The sequence below is a fragment of the Sparus aurata genome, chromosome 4, assembly GCF_900880675.1.
Source record: "Sparus aurata chromosome 4, fSpaAur1.1, whole genome shotgun sequence".
Taxonomy (NCBI): domain Eukaryota; kingdom Metazoa; phylum Chordata; class Actinopteri; order Spariformes; family Sparidae; genus Sparus; species Sparus aurata.
The window spans coordinates 38,178,819-38,192,845 of record NC_044190.1 but is presented as its reverse complement, the minus strand read 5'-3'; the positions used below and the strand labels follow the sequence as shown (position 1 = coordinate 38,192,845).

Here is a 14,027-nt window from a genome sequence, read left to right as displayed (position 1 = left end):
GCGTCTGCTGCTGTTAGTGACGTAATCAACTGTCACCAACTGAAATTAATCTGACAGTGACGCGGGGAACGTTAGCAGAGTTAGCTCCTTCTGTTAGCTCAGGCTAACACAACAGTGTCAGCGGTGCTAATCTGTTAGCATCGAGCAGCTCCGTGCGGCTTCACACCGGAGACACGCAGCCGCCACCCGGGAGGGACGGTGCCGTGAGCGGGGAACAGAACCAGGGCGGACGGGCTGAGAGGACTCGGTGAGCGGACAGAGAGATGGCAGAGAGGCCGGAAGACCTGAACCTCCCCAACGCGGTGATCACCCGCATCATCAAGGAGGCGGTGAGTAGAGCTAGCGGCGGGGATAGAGAAGGGATTACTGCAGGAAAAGTAACGATACTGCAGTGTAACGATACTCAGTTCATAATATCACTTAAGTTACAATAGAAAAGTATGATACGAGCTGTTTCCACTGAACCCTGAGCACATTGTAGGTTTATCAACATGTCATTCAGGTTCACCCTAATAATACATTTTAATTTAACTTCTCAGCAAATTACATAATTGATTATTAACGACAAAACATTTGTTTAAAGGTAACTGTCTACACATTCAGTTGGTGTTTGTTAAAAATAGTTTATAGGCTGAAGATCAGGAGACTAATGTTTAATCCCACTTGACAGATTTCTCAGTGCATGCAGGACTAATTAAAACTCTACTTGTCTCCTTAAAGAGTTGTTCTTGAACCCAGCTGTGCTCATGTATTTGTGAGTGTTGGTCTTTATGTTCAGATGTTATTTGTCTGAGTAACTAAATGTCTTTCCTCAGCCGGCCTGTGTTTCCTGATAACATGCTGCTGGTGTTCTGCAGCTTTGAGATAAACTCCTCCACACCGTTTGTTTCCTCAACAGCTCCCAGATGGAGTGAACGTGTCCAAGGAAGCCAGGAGAGCCATTTCCCAGGCCGCCAGTGTGTTTGTGTTGTACGCAACGTCCTGGTAAGAATCAGTCGGGACTAATCCATAAAATTCAGTTTGATTCAAGTGGCATCGTAACAGCGTCTGAGTCTCCTCAGTGCTTTTTAAGAATGATCCATCACGCCACTCCTTAAATAAAACAATGGCTCTTCTTTCTGTTAATCTGGTCACAGTGCGAACAACTTTGCCATGAAAGCGAAGAGGAAAACTCTGAACGCAGGAGACGTTTTGGCTGCGATGGAGGAAATGGAGTTCGAACGATTCCTGGAGCCTCTCAGAGAAGCTTTGGAGGGTCAGTACGTCAATATAAAGACAATATGACACAAAATAGAAGTTCATATTCTGCATCTGATTGGCTGGTTAGACCTGGTGTCTCTTAACCCGTCAATGTCAGCAGCAGATGTCTGTGAACACACCGTCTGTTTCAACTGATCCAAACATTGAACCAGTAACCACAACATCACCAGACTCCCTTAACAAATCACCTGATTTTACGAGTTGTTTCATGAGGAGAAACTTAACAGACTTTGTGAAACAGCTACGACAGATTGTAACTAATTGTGTCCTTGTTGTAAATTCAGCATTAAATATTTCAGCTGAAGTTGTTTGTCTCCTTGTAAAAAGTGTCAGTTTGTGGCAGCATGTCTGTACCAGCCTGTCTGCTTCTGTGTCTAAAGTGCTAAAGTCTTACCTGCCAACATTGATCCGCTGTTTGAACACACTGTTTACACTGATTTCACCATTTACACTCCATTTATGAAAGAAACATGTTATTGATCTAAACATGTCACATGTTACAAATGCACTGAAGAGTAACCAATATATGCGACTTCTTTGTCGCCAAGACTCCCTTAAGAAATCACTCAATTTAGAGAGTTGTTGCATTAGAAGGAAGTCTATAAACTTTGAAACACCGTCTCTGACAAATTCTTCATTATTTGGGCCTTCTTTCTTATATTAAGTTTTTTCTTTCGTTGTTCATAAAACCATCAGCCTGTAAGTGACATGTTCACACAGCTCATTCTTCTGTCACCGTCTTCCTACAGTTTCAACAGCAGAGCAGACGTTTCCAGTACTCATCTGTATTCAAACAAAACAACAGAGCGGAGAGATAAATTGTAAAATGAACTTCAAGTCTTTGATTTGCAGTTAACGATGATTGTTTGTTTCTTCCACAGTGTATAAGAAGGGCCAGAAAGGAAAGAAGGAGGTTTCTGAGCAGAAGCGCAAAGATAAAGAGAAGAAGGCCGACTCTGAGAACGATAAGAGCAGGGAGGACGAAGAGGAGGAGGAGGAGGAGCGCATGGAGGAGGAGCCTGAAGCCGAGAACGAAGCGGAGGAGGAGGAGGTGGAGAACTGATGAAGCTCTGGTGACTGACATGCACTCCCATCACCTCCTCTGAGGTCATCTCTGGCTGGACGTGATGCGTTTAAGTGACGCTCGGTCATCACAGAGCCACCATGAATTACAACGTCAGTTTTTCAGCGCAGCAGCAGGAGAGGTCACGTTCTCTCTCTGTGGTGGAGCTGCTGTCTCCAACCCGACTACAAACAAAGCACAAAGAAAAACTCCACCTCCTCATCTGCATTTTGTATTTTTAATCATTTTGATACACACAGTTTTTTCTTGACAGTTAATAATACTCAGTAGTTAGTGTTCATCGACAGGAAGTTAAATACAAAGACCGATTCTGGTTTAAGAGTTAACCACTGGAGGGAGTGAGAACACAGGCAGTCGTTTGACCAGCGTCCAGTTAGAAGATGAGCGAGTTTAACATGTTTCTGTAGCAGCACACTGACGATCATAAACCTGTTTTTATTTAACACATTACATGCTCAAAAGTTAAAGGTTGTCTAAACTTAAAAAAAAAAGCCATTGAAGAACTAAGAAAAGAGTGCAAGTTTAGATTTAAAGGAGCAGTTCAGTCCTCCTCTCCTCCCTCCTGATGATATAAAGTGTCGTTAGTCCACAGAACAGTTCTGGAGCTTCACAGTAAAACAGAGTTGCAGCATTCTGCTAAACAGCTGAAGTAGCTGGAGACTTGATTTATAATGTGAGACAACCCCAAAAAATAAATAAAATGGTCTCCAAGTCTCCAGACGTCCAGAGAATCCAAATTCATTTGCACAAACATTGTGCACTAGCATGTTTAGCTTGTTAGCTAGAGTGAAGATTTGGGCCTAAATAGTGTGTAAATGGCGTCTTTTCAGATCAGTTTAGGATCTTTGGGCCTGCAGGTTGTGTTAGACGAGCTGCATGGAGCCATTTTACGTTCATTCTGGTCGTTTTCCACGTTTAAAATCAAGTCTTCAGCTACTTCAGTCGTTTTGGAGAACGCTGCTACGCTTCTTTGCTGTAGAGCTCCGGAGATGTTTTGTGGACTACGAGACTTCACCTGACTTTTATCAGCATGGAGGTGTCTGGCATTTTTGGGTGAACTTGTCCTTTAATCCAGGAGTTTTTTTGATCAAAGATTTACTAGCTTTTGGTACAAAATCAGGCGTTGGTTACAAATTGGAGGACCGTGGTTTGGCTTTAGTTGAACACTTGTGTCGACTAGACGTGATGGATCAGTGTAGCGGCGCCGGCTGTAATGAACCGGGTTGTTGGACCACGTTGATTGATAGATAAAATATGGCTGCAGTTGTGTTCAGTGCACCTTTTTGTTCTGCTGTGTTTTTGAACCATTTACACTTTTGTAGACTTGTATATGACTGGCTGAGATTTTCAATAAATATTTTGTATAAAAGGAGAACTGTGTTGAGTCGTGACTGACCCCAGCGACCCTCCACACCCACCACAGATCGTTACAGTCACTCTGGATTCAAACGTGATCTGACTTCAGACCAGTTTTACTGCAGCTACAGTCATTAAACAGCCTTCAACACATTCTGACTGAAACCAAAGCTGCTCAGATCTCGTCTCCATCAGATCAGGAGTTCATCTGATTCACCGACGTTATGAAACTGACTCAAATCTGACAGAAACACAATTCATACTAATGATGTAACATTTCACGCTTCAGTGTTTCCAAACCAATGATGTTGTTTTGTTTTACAAACTAAATCTGGATTTGCTCTCCGCAGCAGATCTGGAGGTTTATTTGGGTTCTTTTTCAAATGAAAAACTACATTAAAACTTGAAAAGCTCAGAATTTTAATTATATTAATGAGGTAATAATACAAACTTATTAAAATTAATTTTTTTCTACAAGTATATAGACCAGCTGCTCTCAGAGGTCCTACAACACTGAATGAAGCCAGAGAAGTGGCAGGGTCCGCCACATAAACTAAAACAGTATAAATTGTGTTGTCCTTTAAGGTCAGTTTGTTTAATTAGGCTGGAAAAAAACACAAAGATCTTTCTCTTCTGATTGACATTTCTTCCCTAAAACTACGTAACGCTCCTTTAATCTCTGCATCATGCTGTAAGATGACTTCACATTATCCACATCATGCTAAAATTGCACTTAACATCTCATCCTGTAATGACAGAATCTTAAGAGCGATAATGTTTTATCATAAATTACATCTGAATTTTTATACATTAGTTTTAAATTCAATTTCTGATGTGAACTACAAAAAAAACCCCTTTAACTTTCATCATGTGACACTTTCCACCTTTTGTTTCTTAGCAAGGCAGAAATGAGCTTCCTTAAACCATCCCAGCCACATTATTTCACTGTATAATTTAATTTTAAATCACATGGCTGAATTGTTTGATGTGTGAAGTAATCTGCTGCACATCTAATGAGTAGCTTGAATAAACCTCATGGCTCATTCACTCATTGCATCTTTTAAATTAAACACTACTCAAAATTATGTGAAACATTTAATTTGGCTTTTATTGCATTGAAGCACCAGCTTGACTGATGTTTTCTCAGCCCAATTAAAAGCAGTACCAGTATTTCTAAATACTCCATTACTAGTAGAAGTACTGCATTCTGAATCATTCCTCACTCAAATGTGTCTCTTCCTCCCCCCCCATTTTTAAACCCATTGTGCAAAGTGACTCTTCAATTAATAAATTCTAGGTTTTTAGTCCTGGTGCATTTTAATGACATCAGAGGACATTCAAACATTGATTTCCTCATTTTGGGACTGAAAACCAGAATCGCTGCATGTCCTGTTAATATCAAGATTAAACCAAAAAACAGTCAAACACAAGTAGCTCAGTTTAACATTTTATTGACGTTGTCAGTTTACTCGGTGGGACACTCGACTTTGCCGCTGTTGATGTCGTCGATGACATCGTGGGGAGGACGTCCATCGATGGTGCAGCCAACAGACTGAGCGGTTCCCAGGATCTCTTTGATTGTTCCTGAAGGAGGAAGACAGACAAATATACAAATTACACCACATGTTTACAGTCCATTTCTAATTAGACGTGTTTGCAGCTCATCGCCAAAAAACAAAGGGACAGAAACCAGCTGATTTCTCATGTTGAGGAAATGTTCCAGACTTTTCGGCACAGGGTTGTCCATTAGTTTGGGCAGCTCTGTTTCCTAAAGTTGGGTTGTTCTGAGCCTCCACTGGATTATACTCAGTCACTCTGACAGACAGGCATAGTGGCGGGAGGCTGAGCGGTAAACCAAACACATCGTCTGATGTTTAAAGTCTTACCAGAGAGCTCCCTGGCGATGGAGCGAGGCCTCATGACGCGAGCAACGCCAACGATCTCATCGAAGGTAACGCTTCCACTGTGCTTGACTTGAAAATTAAAAGTGAAATACAGTCAACACGTCATCCAAACTCATCTTTGTTATTAAAGTGATCAATTCCACACAATACTTACTGTTCTTGACCTTCTTCCTGTCACGAGGAGGCTCCTTCAGAGCCTTGATGATCAGAGCAGACGCAGAGGGAACGACCTCGATCTAAAACATAAAAAGCCAAGTCATCGTCGTGTGTTCACCAAGCTGAGTGTTTATACTCACAACTGGCTGCGAGTAAAGGAACAGTTCACCCAAAAATGAGAATCAGTCATCAAGATGTTTTCACTTGATGTCTGTATGGAGACATTTTATTTTTACTCTTTAAAACAAGTCTGCAGCTACTTCAGTTTACTGAACGCTGCAACACTGTTTTGCCGTTTCTAGGAGACTTCGGCTGAATTTTCCTTTTTGGGTAACGTGATCCTTTAAATCAACCCTGTCAGTTCATATTGAAGACGATTAGCCTGTGAGTTTGGTCATGATACGTACCGCTGCCTGTCTGTTCTGGATGGTCAGCTTCACGGTGATCCTCAGGCCCTTCCAGTCACCGGTGGCCTTGGCAATGTCGTCACCAACTTTCTTGGGAGACTGATAAGAAAAACAAAAAAGGCGATAGCTGAGATTACATCAGATTTACACAACCTTAAAATTCAGTTGGTTAAAGCTAAAAATAAATCTGTCGTGTCTTCATCGTGTAGGATGACTGAACGCAGGAGCTTCGGTTTGTGTTCCAGACTTTTCGGCACAGGGTTGTCCATTAGTTTGGGCAGCTCTGTTTCCTAAAGTTGGGTTGTTCTGAGCCTCCACTGGATTATACTCAGTCACTCTGACAGACAGGCATAGTGGCGGGAGGCTGATTCAGTTTGTAGTGAGATGTTTTGTTTATTAAACTCACCAGACCCAGAGGTCCGATTTTGGGGGCCAGGGCGGAAGTGGCGCCGACCTCTCCTCCTGTGCATCTCATGAACACTGAAAGACAAAAAAACCCTCATTAAAACCTTTAATAGATGCATTCTTCACACTTTGCAGACTCGACACCCACTGACAGCTGATCATTCACAGGTGTGATGACAGCTTCAGACAGAACTGCAGTGATTTCACAGCATCTTCGCTTTTACAGAATCGAGCCCTGCAGCTCATTTAGCCATTTAACGCTTTAGTGTTTGTTTTTTTAAAAACCATCACACTTGAAATCTCAAGACATTTGATATTGTAACTTAATGTTTAGTGCTGCTTTCATAAGAATTAATACTGTATGCACAACCCATTTAGCTCCATCACTGATATAAAAGCAGTCACTAAATTATGATTTAACGCCTACAAACTATTATATTCTGAGTGTTGGCATGTTGTCTACATTTCTGACTGCCAAAGCAAATTATTTCAGGCCAAAAATCCTGCAGGTTGGATGCAATCTGTTGACATTTTGTGTTCATAATCATGAACATTCATATACAAAATTTACTATGTGCAGTCTTGGACACTCGCTTAAATGGCTGTGATGTGGATCATTCCCACGACAACCCTGATGGTTGTTTTAGTTTAAAAAAAAAAAAAAAAGGTAAAGGATCCAAATATTCAGGGTGACGTTTCGCCTACACCACGTTTCTTGAACAGACGATATTTAGAGTTATGCAAGCCAAAATTATCAAAAAATTGCACTTCTCATTTAATCTGATCTAGTGATGTGTTTGATAATAACTTCAAACACTTACAGTTGTGAATCTCCCCTCAGACCAAACAAAAACTAAATCAAGACAAGTCCATATAAACAAGACAGCTGTGAAAACAGGACTAAAGAGTAGCGAGGAAGCAGCAGTATTTGGGGTAATGTTAATTAAAAATAAAAAATTAAAAAACAGTGTTGAACCTTTACACACTGACATTAGACATCGACTGACCATTTACTCATGTAGGCCTAAATTTTCAGTCAGATATCGACTCTTGAAACTTTTATCAATTAAGCATATCGACAAATTTTGGGTTATTAAACCAGTTTCTACCTACACTAACGTTAAACTTTTTAAAGAGCAGCCAGATGTTTTCTACACAGCTGGAACTTTGATCACTTTCAGTGCAAGTTAACGTGTCACCCATTACCCAGACTTCTTTATCACAATTTAAAATGCAAAACAGATTTACATCATGCTGAAGACTGAACCTGAGAATATCTGACATTTAGTGAATTATCAGATCTTTGTTAATCAATAACCTGGATCGGTAACAGAACAATTCAAATAAATTATACTAGTTGACATCTTATTGGTAAGCTCACATCAAGTTTTCTAAAGGAATATTTTTCTGTAAATTAAATTAACAACCTGTCATATTTGTCTGATCAAAACGACAAAATGAATATTAATTCGCACTTGAGACACATCCGTTCTCCAAATTACATTTTTTTAAAAGTTTTACGACGCGGGTAGATTAATGTTAATTTCCACTCATTCATTCAACATGTACGAGGTTAATTTAGCATTATCTAACATTAGCCGATTAGCTACTACTAGCCCACGTGTATTCGCATGTAGTCCGGCCCAGACACCAATTGTCCCATTAAAACTGTCACAAATCCGTCAAATTTCACCCGATACATGAATTTCAGCATGCAGAAATCTAGTCAGACATGTTTTTTAGCATTCCTCGCCGCGTTTTGTGTCCCATCTTTACCGTTTTCTGTCGCCGCTCACAGGCCGGCAGACACGGAGCGACTCCATCTTGGCTGTGAACAAACTTCTGCGTTTATTACCCACTTGACAGTGAAAACATACCAACTTTAACCTCGTTGGGGTCGAATTTGGGAGGCATGTTGCTGCTGTGGTGGTTGAGCTCAGTTCAGCTTGGTTGGTGAGGGTGTCGGATGAACCCGGACTCGGGACGACCGATTACTGTTGCACCTTCACCGCTAAAGGGAGAAAGAAAGAAAGATCCGAGGCCGCGGAGGGATATATAAACACGGCAAGTATCGCGAGAGGTTATGATTCCGTTCTCGTGACGTACCTGCAACGTCACGACTTTCAAATACAGTTTGTTTTTTATTTATTTTACTATAAATCACTTTGTAACTTTGTCTTGAATTAATTAATTATTTATTTTATTTTTAAATTATTATTATAGTCTCAATTACCACATGTGTAATCTTATTTTTTATTTTAATTCTATTTATCTAATTATATATTAATTATTTGATTATTATGTATCTAAATTACCCAACTTACATTGTATATTTAGCCTACAGTCTGCATTTAAACACCTTTCACAGCTCTGCATTAACACACATAACATTTGTTTCCTATTTTTAGTAAAATGTCCCAAGTTTATGATTTGTTGGAGATAATATGATTTAATTTAACTTACAACCATCCTCGCAATCAGTTTTTTAAACGTGGATATGTCTCTACTTTCTCTCATATTAAACAATCCTTGGATACTCTCAGGAAGTAATTTATTTTCAATTAATACGTCATTTGATTCATTTTAAAGACGGCCACATTTTAGCTGTAGTTAGAGTTTATTTGTTCATGTAGTTTTGTTTATCGCTCTTTTGATGTATGAACGCTGGTTTTAGTAAGTTATAACTGGAAATGTTTATATCAGGGCTGCACAAAGTGGGGCCTGCTGGACAACTGTGGGGGCCATCAATGTTTCTCCTCCAGATGTTTCCAGTGAACAAAACAAAAACAATTCAAAACAACATGACATTAAACTTTACAATATGAAATGATACAATATAATACTATATGATACAACACTAAATGAAACTATATGAGATACTATACGAGATGATGCGGTACGAAAGATACAAAATAAAATGTAAGCATACGATTAGAAACTGAATAATATGATATAAAACAATATAATACTTTGCAACGTCATACGATTAAAAGCAAAACAATATAATACAAAATGATATGATACTAATGATACAATGTGATAAAATACAATATGACACAATACAAGAGGAGACAAATATATAGATATTCTATATGTATACAATAATATATTATATTTACATTTATATTGACCTATATTTGATATTTGATGTATTTTCACTCTTTACTAATGCTGCACAACTTCCCATGAAATAACTGGTGTTTTCTCTTCTACTATAAAACAGTAAACGGTTTATAATAGCCTTCTTTTATAAAATCCTTCACTTCACTCAGTGTTGCCACTGACCTCGAAATGTTTGCTTTGTTGTCATTTATATGTCACTGCCAGCATAACTCATAAAATATCTATTATTACCAGAAATGCTTTTTCAACATGATTAATGAGTTTCTTTGTCTATTTGTTGCACGTTTCTCCCAATCATTATGCATTTAGACAATAATATCGTAGAAATAAAGCGGTATTATATAGTGGAATGAGTATTATAATGCAGACTACTGTGAGTGTTGTTGGTTTGAGTGTTTTTCCGGTGGTGGAAAGTTATTTTCTGAGCTGGTTCGTGAACTCAGCGGAGGTTAAAGTGCTGCATGTGGGTGCTGAGTGGATGAACATCCTCCGTAGCAGAATAATGGGCCTGAAGCTGGTCGAGCGCTGCTGGAATATAACAGCATTATGTCAGTGTTAGTGTACATTACTGCAGGTGTTTGTCATCTTTCCAGTTGTATCATCACGGCTCTGAGTCGCATGTTAAAAAAGCAGCGTTTGGATCCTGAAGGACTTTTTGACTCAGAGCTGCTGCACAGGAATAGAAACAGAACACAAGAGGGAGTAAGTGGGTGAGAAGCAGAGATCATCACTGTTGTGCTGTTTAATATGCATCATGAAAATCTGTGAGGATACTCAGAAATTCACAGCTCATATTATCAAAGGAGAGCTTTTTATCTGGATCTTCAGAAAGTCCACAACATTTACAGGAAATGTCACCTCTGAATAATCTTCTTGATGAAATTATATGGATAGAAAGCGTCTTTATATATATATATAAATGCTCCTTTTTATGTTGGAAATAGATAAGAGATGTTTCATATTTCTTTATCCCGTTCTGCTGAATACAAAGTTCTTATCGCTGTTTTCTTCTCCGTAAAACATAAATCTCCCAGCGTGTTGTTATCACATCATCTGTTTCTATTTTTCTTTGCAGACTTCAGTGAAAGTCGAGGGAGGAAAATGGAGATCGCAAGTGTTCATGTTATTTCTGACCACGTGATGAATAATGAAGATGATTTATCTTAGCTGAATATTCCTGGTAATAAATCACATCAGCGCTATAATCCGATATGATTATGATAAACTCTGTCTCTGCTGAGTTTTAGTGTGTTTCTGTGTGTGTGTGTGTGTGTGTGTGACCCGATTCGCCTGATGTTAACTGGTTCAGTACAGTAACGTCACATTACACCAACATGAGACACGAAGGAGTCCAGTTTCATCTCTGCAGAGAGACGACAGCCTGTGATGTAATTACATTTCCATTCTCTTGTCTTACTGTGTGTGTGTGTGTGTGCGTGTGTGTGTGTGTGTGTCGGGCTTGTATTACTATCTTTATCAGGACCGATCTCAGTCTTTTAACCACCGTGGGCTGTTTGAACACTTGTTTTGAAGGTTGGAATAAGGTGGATGTGTGTTTGCGTTCACTGGAGATGTTTTGGTTTCGGGGGCCGTCAGCGGTGGAAGATGAATTCAGATCTCTTACATGATTAAAGGTAAAAGCACCTCAGGGTTAAAGTGACTCCACAGAGTCGTACAGTATGTTAATAATCTGATGTAAGATCAGAAAATGTCTTTAAGTAAAATGACTCATCAGGCAGCACAATGACCCGTCGGTCGCTGTGGTTTCATGGATAATATATCTTCAATCTGATTAGAGATTCCAACTTCATTGTTTACGTGGACGCTGAACAAAGAGATCTGATAAGAACTGTGTGGTTCCGCCCGCGATGAAGCTTCGGTTCTGTCGGACATAGAACAGAAGAAGAAGAAGTCTTCTTCTCCCTCAATTTACACATTCATTAATTTGCTCTTTAGTTCCAGAATTTGACTACAGGTGAGACGGAGCAAGACGTCTCCACAGAAACATCGTTTAAAAAATCTGTTGTACTGCAAAATACAGACAGATTTATCTGGAGGGTATAAAGTAGTTTTTTTAACTGGTTTTCTTGAATGCCGAAGATATTTACAAGTTTTGTTCTCCAACATAAATCCATCATTAAATGTCCCACAGTTTCATTATGAAGCTCTTCATGTGTTAGAAACAGTTAGCGGTTGCTAACGAGTGTCTGAATGAGACTACAGAGGTTGTCGGGGACATTAAACGTCCTCACAGCGAACACGGAGACTCATCTACTCACTAGTCCGTCTTTGCAGGCCCAATTTAGTTACACACTGTTCTAACTCTGACTTTACAACTTGTACATTGATCAGTTTATAGAAAACCTGCATAGTAATTGTGCAGTAAGACTCTTAGTGGTGGTGACGTTTAAGTCATGTGACCGTGATGTCGTCTGTTTGTAGCCTAACATTAGCTTCTTCCTGCTACACAGTTAATTCACGCTTCAACAATCACAGCCTGGTGTTCATCTGTGGAGATTATCTGGATGAACAAAACCTGGAAGGATCAGAAACTTGTGGTTGACACAGAGATTATTTTCTGTGAAATCCAAAATCGAATTAATAAAATCTAATAAACTTTTTGTGGAGGAACCAGGACGATGCTAACTTCAGTTAGCCTACAAAAACACATAATACCGATCATCACTACAGTGCTCTACAGGCTTAATCAACAATGTGTGAACTCACTTGGCGATGCTTTGAATATGAAGACTTTAATTAGCATGTTAGAGCTCATCAAGAGCAGTAAACTTGGATTTATTCAAACCATCAAACGTTCAACAATTTCTAAATATTTTAAAGACCTCAAATAAAATAGTTCAACTCAATCTCCAGAACAAATGTTCGCTAAGTACGTTTCTACAAAACCACAGATGGATCCAAACTTATAATTGAACATTTCAGTGTTGCAACTTTACAGTTGATCTTTATGTTTAGCTTGAATTTTGTCACAACACTCTGCTTGTGATCTAGTTAGGTTCAGGCACAAGAACCACTTAGTTATTGTTAGGAAACATCATGATTTGGTTCCCGACGTCATCACTTTTTATTCTCTGTCACCTGACTCCGTTGCTGTCACAGGTTACACAGCCACGAGAGGGCGCCACCTAACTCAAAAAGTAAATAAGTGTTGTAAAAAGCTGCTTTAAAAGTCAAACGATATGGTTGTTTTTTTAGAGGAGGGAGTCAGCCATGTTTCTACAGGAGCCCAGAACAGACAAACTAAACACTAAACACTGATTCTAGAGAGGGACGCTTTTGGTGAAGGTCAGACGAGGGGTGTTCAGTTGGTTGAACCTCACAACTACACGTCACTAAATCCTACAAACTGGACCTTTAATCTCCAGCAGATAATCTTTAATTCATCGTATTTTACAAAATAAATTGTGTAAATCGAACCCTGATCTAAAAGGTAACTATTGACTTTAGCTCTCAGATAAATGTAGCGCAGTAAAAAGTCAAAATGTACTCGGTTACTTTTTGTGGCCGCGGACTCATTATCTTAACGAGGGTCCTCATAAGAGCACGAAGACAAACGCGTGTGTGTCAGTGTGAGTATACAGTGTGGAGAGGACGAGCCAGCTGTTATTTCTGCATAAACAAACTGAGCCTGAAGCAGAACCATCGAGCCAGCGTTGACACACACACACACACACACACACACTCAGTCGGACAGCTCATTTGTTAAACTCGAGGGAATGATTCGATTTCAGCAGAGTTCCTCTCCTCCATCTTTTCGTCCTTCTTGACCTTTTTCCTCGTCTGTTTTTTTTCCAATCAGCAGCTTCGTCTCTTCGTCTTCTTCGCTCTAATTTCTCTGCCGTACAATTTCCTCTATTGATTTTTTTTTCAAGCCCGGCTGTAGTCGAGGGAACGAAGGCTAAGTACAAAGCTCGTCTCTGTTAACTGGATTTAAAGGAGGGGAACAGATTGTCTTTTGATTTCTGGCCCTCAGCCGAGCAGATCTATGAGCAGGTTTATTGATAGTTACAAGTCCTGAGCGGCCGCTGCCTGATTGGGATTGAGAGCAGGACGTCGATGAGGCGACTTTAATCTTCACTTCATTCAGAGCCCAATCCAGTCTGAATTAAAGACACTCTGATCTACTGCTGCATCTGAGAACACTGCTTGGTTCAGTCACTGAAGTTTAAGATAAATACATTCATTAATCAAGCTTGATATCTTATAAAGGCTGGATACAAGCACCACCACTCAGCCTGGACACTCATGGTGCTGCAAATAAACTGTGGACAGGAAACGCATTTTAATAGTAACAAAGTAACTTAATCAAAC

At 39.6% G+C, this 14,027-nt stretch overlaps 2 protein-coding genes and 2 non-coding genes across 5 annotated transcripts; 1 reads left to right on the top strand and 3 right to left on the bottom strand.

The window, feature by feature from the left end:
- The first annotated feature begins 263 nt into the window (after positions 1 to 263).
- On the top strand, positions 264 to 3,719 carry pole3 (polymerase (DNA directed), epsilon 3 (p17 subunit)). Its single transcript, XM_030415477.1, has 4 exons — positions 264 to 329; positions 899 to 984; positions 1,137 to 1,255; positions 2,142 to 3,719. The coding sequence occupies exons 1-4, from the start codon at positions 264 to 266 to the stop codon at positions 2,321 to 2,323; spliced, it is 453 nt and encodes a 150-aa protein (XP_030271337.1). The 3' UTR covers positions 2,324 to 3,719.
- A 1,416-nt stretch (positions 3,720 to 5,135) lies between these two features.
- On the bottom strand, positions 5,136 to 8,638 carry rpl12 (ribosomal protein L12). Of its 2 annotated transcripts, none has more exons than XM_030415474.1 (6): positions 8,450 to 8,638; positions 6,574 to 6,647; positions 6,168 to 6,266; positions 5,759 to 5,840; positions 5,587 to 5,673; positions 5,136 to 5,284 (listed from the first exon to the last, which is right to left on the bottom strand). In XM_030415474.1, exons 1-6 carry the CDS (start codon positions 8,484 to 8,486, stop codon positions 5,166 to 5,168), a joined length of 498 nt encoding a protein of 165 aa, XP_030271334.1. In that variant the 5' UTR covers positions 8,487 to 8,638; the 3' UTR covers positions 5,136 to 5,165. The 2 variants fall into 2 exon arrangements, with proteins under 2 accessions (XP_030271334.1, XP_030271335.1); XM_030415475.1 differs by having other exon boundaries at positions 8,349 to 8,610.
- On the bottom strand, positions 5,413 to 5,539 carry LOC115580908 (small nucleolar RNA SNORA65). Its single transcript, XR_003983955.1, has one exon. It is a non-coding gene; the product is annotated as a small nucleolar RNA SNORA65 (small nucleolar RNA).
- On the bottom strand, positions 6,402 to 6,528 carry LOC115580912 (small nucleolar RNA SNORA65). The gene has a single exon (XR_003983959.1). It is a non-coding gene; the product is annotated as a small nucleolar RNA SNORA65 (small nucleolar RNA).
- Positions 8,639 to 14,027: the final 5,389 nt, after the last annotated feature.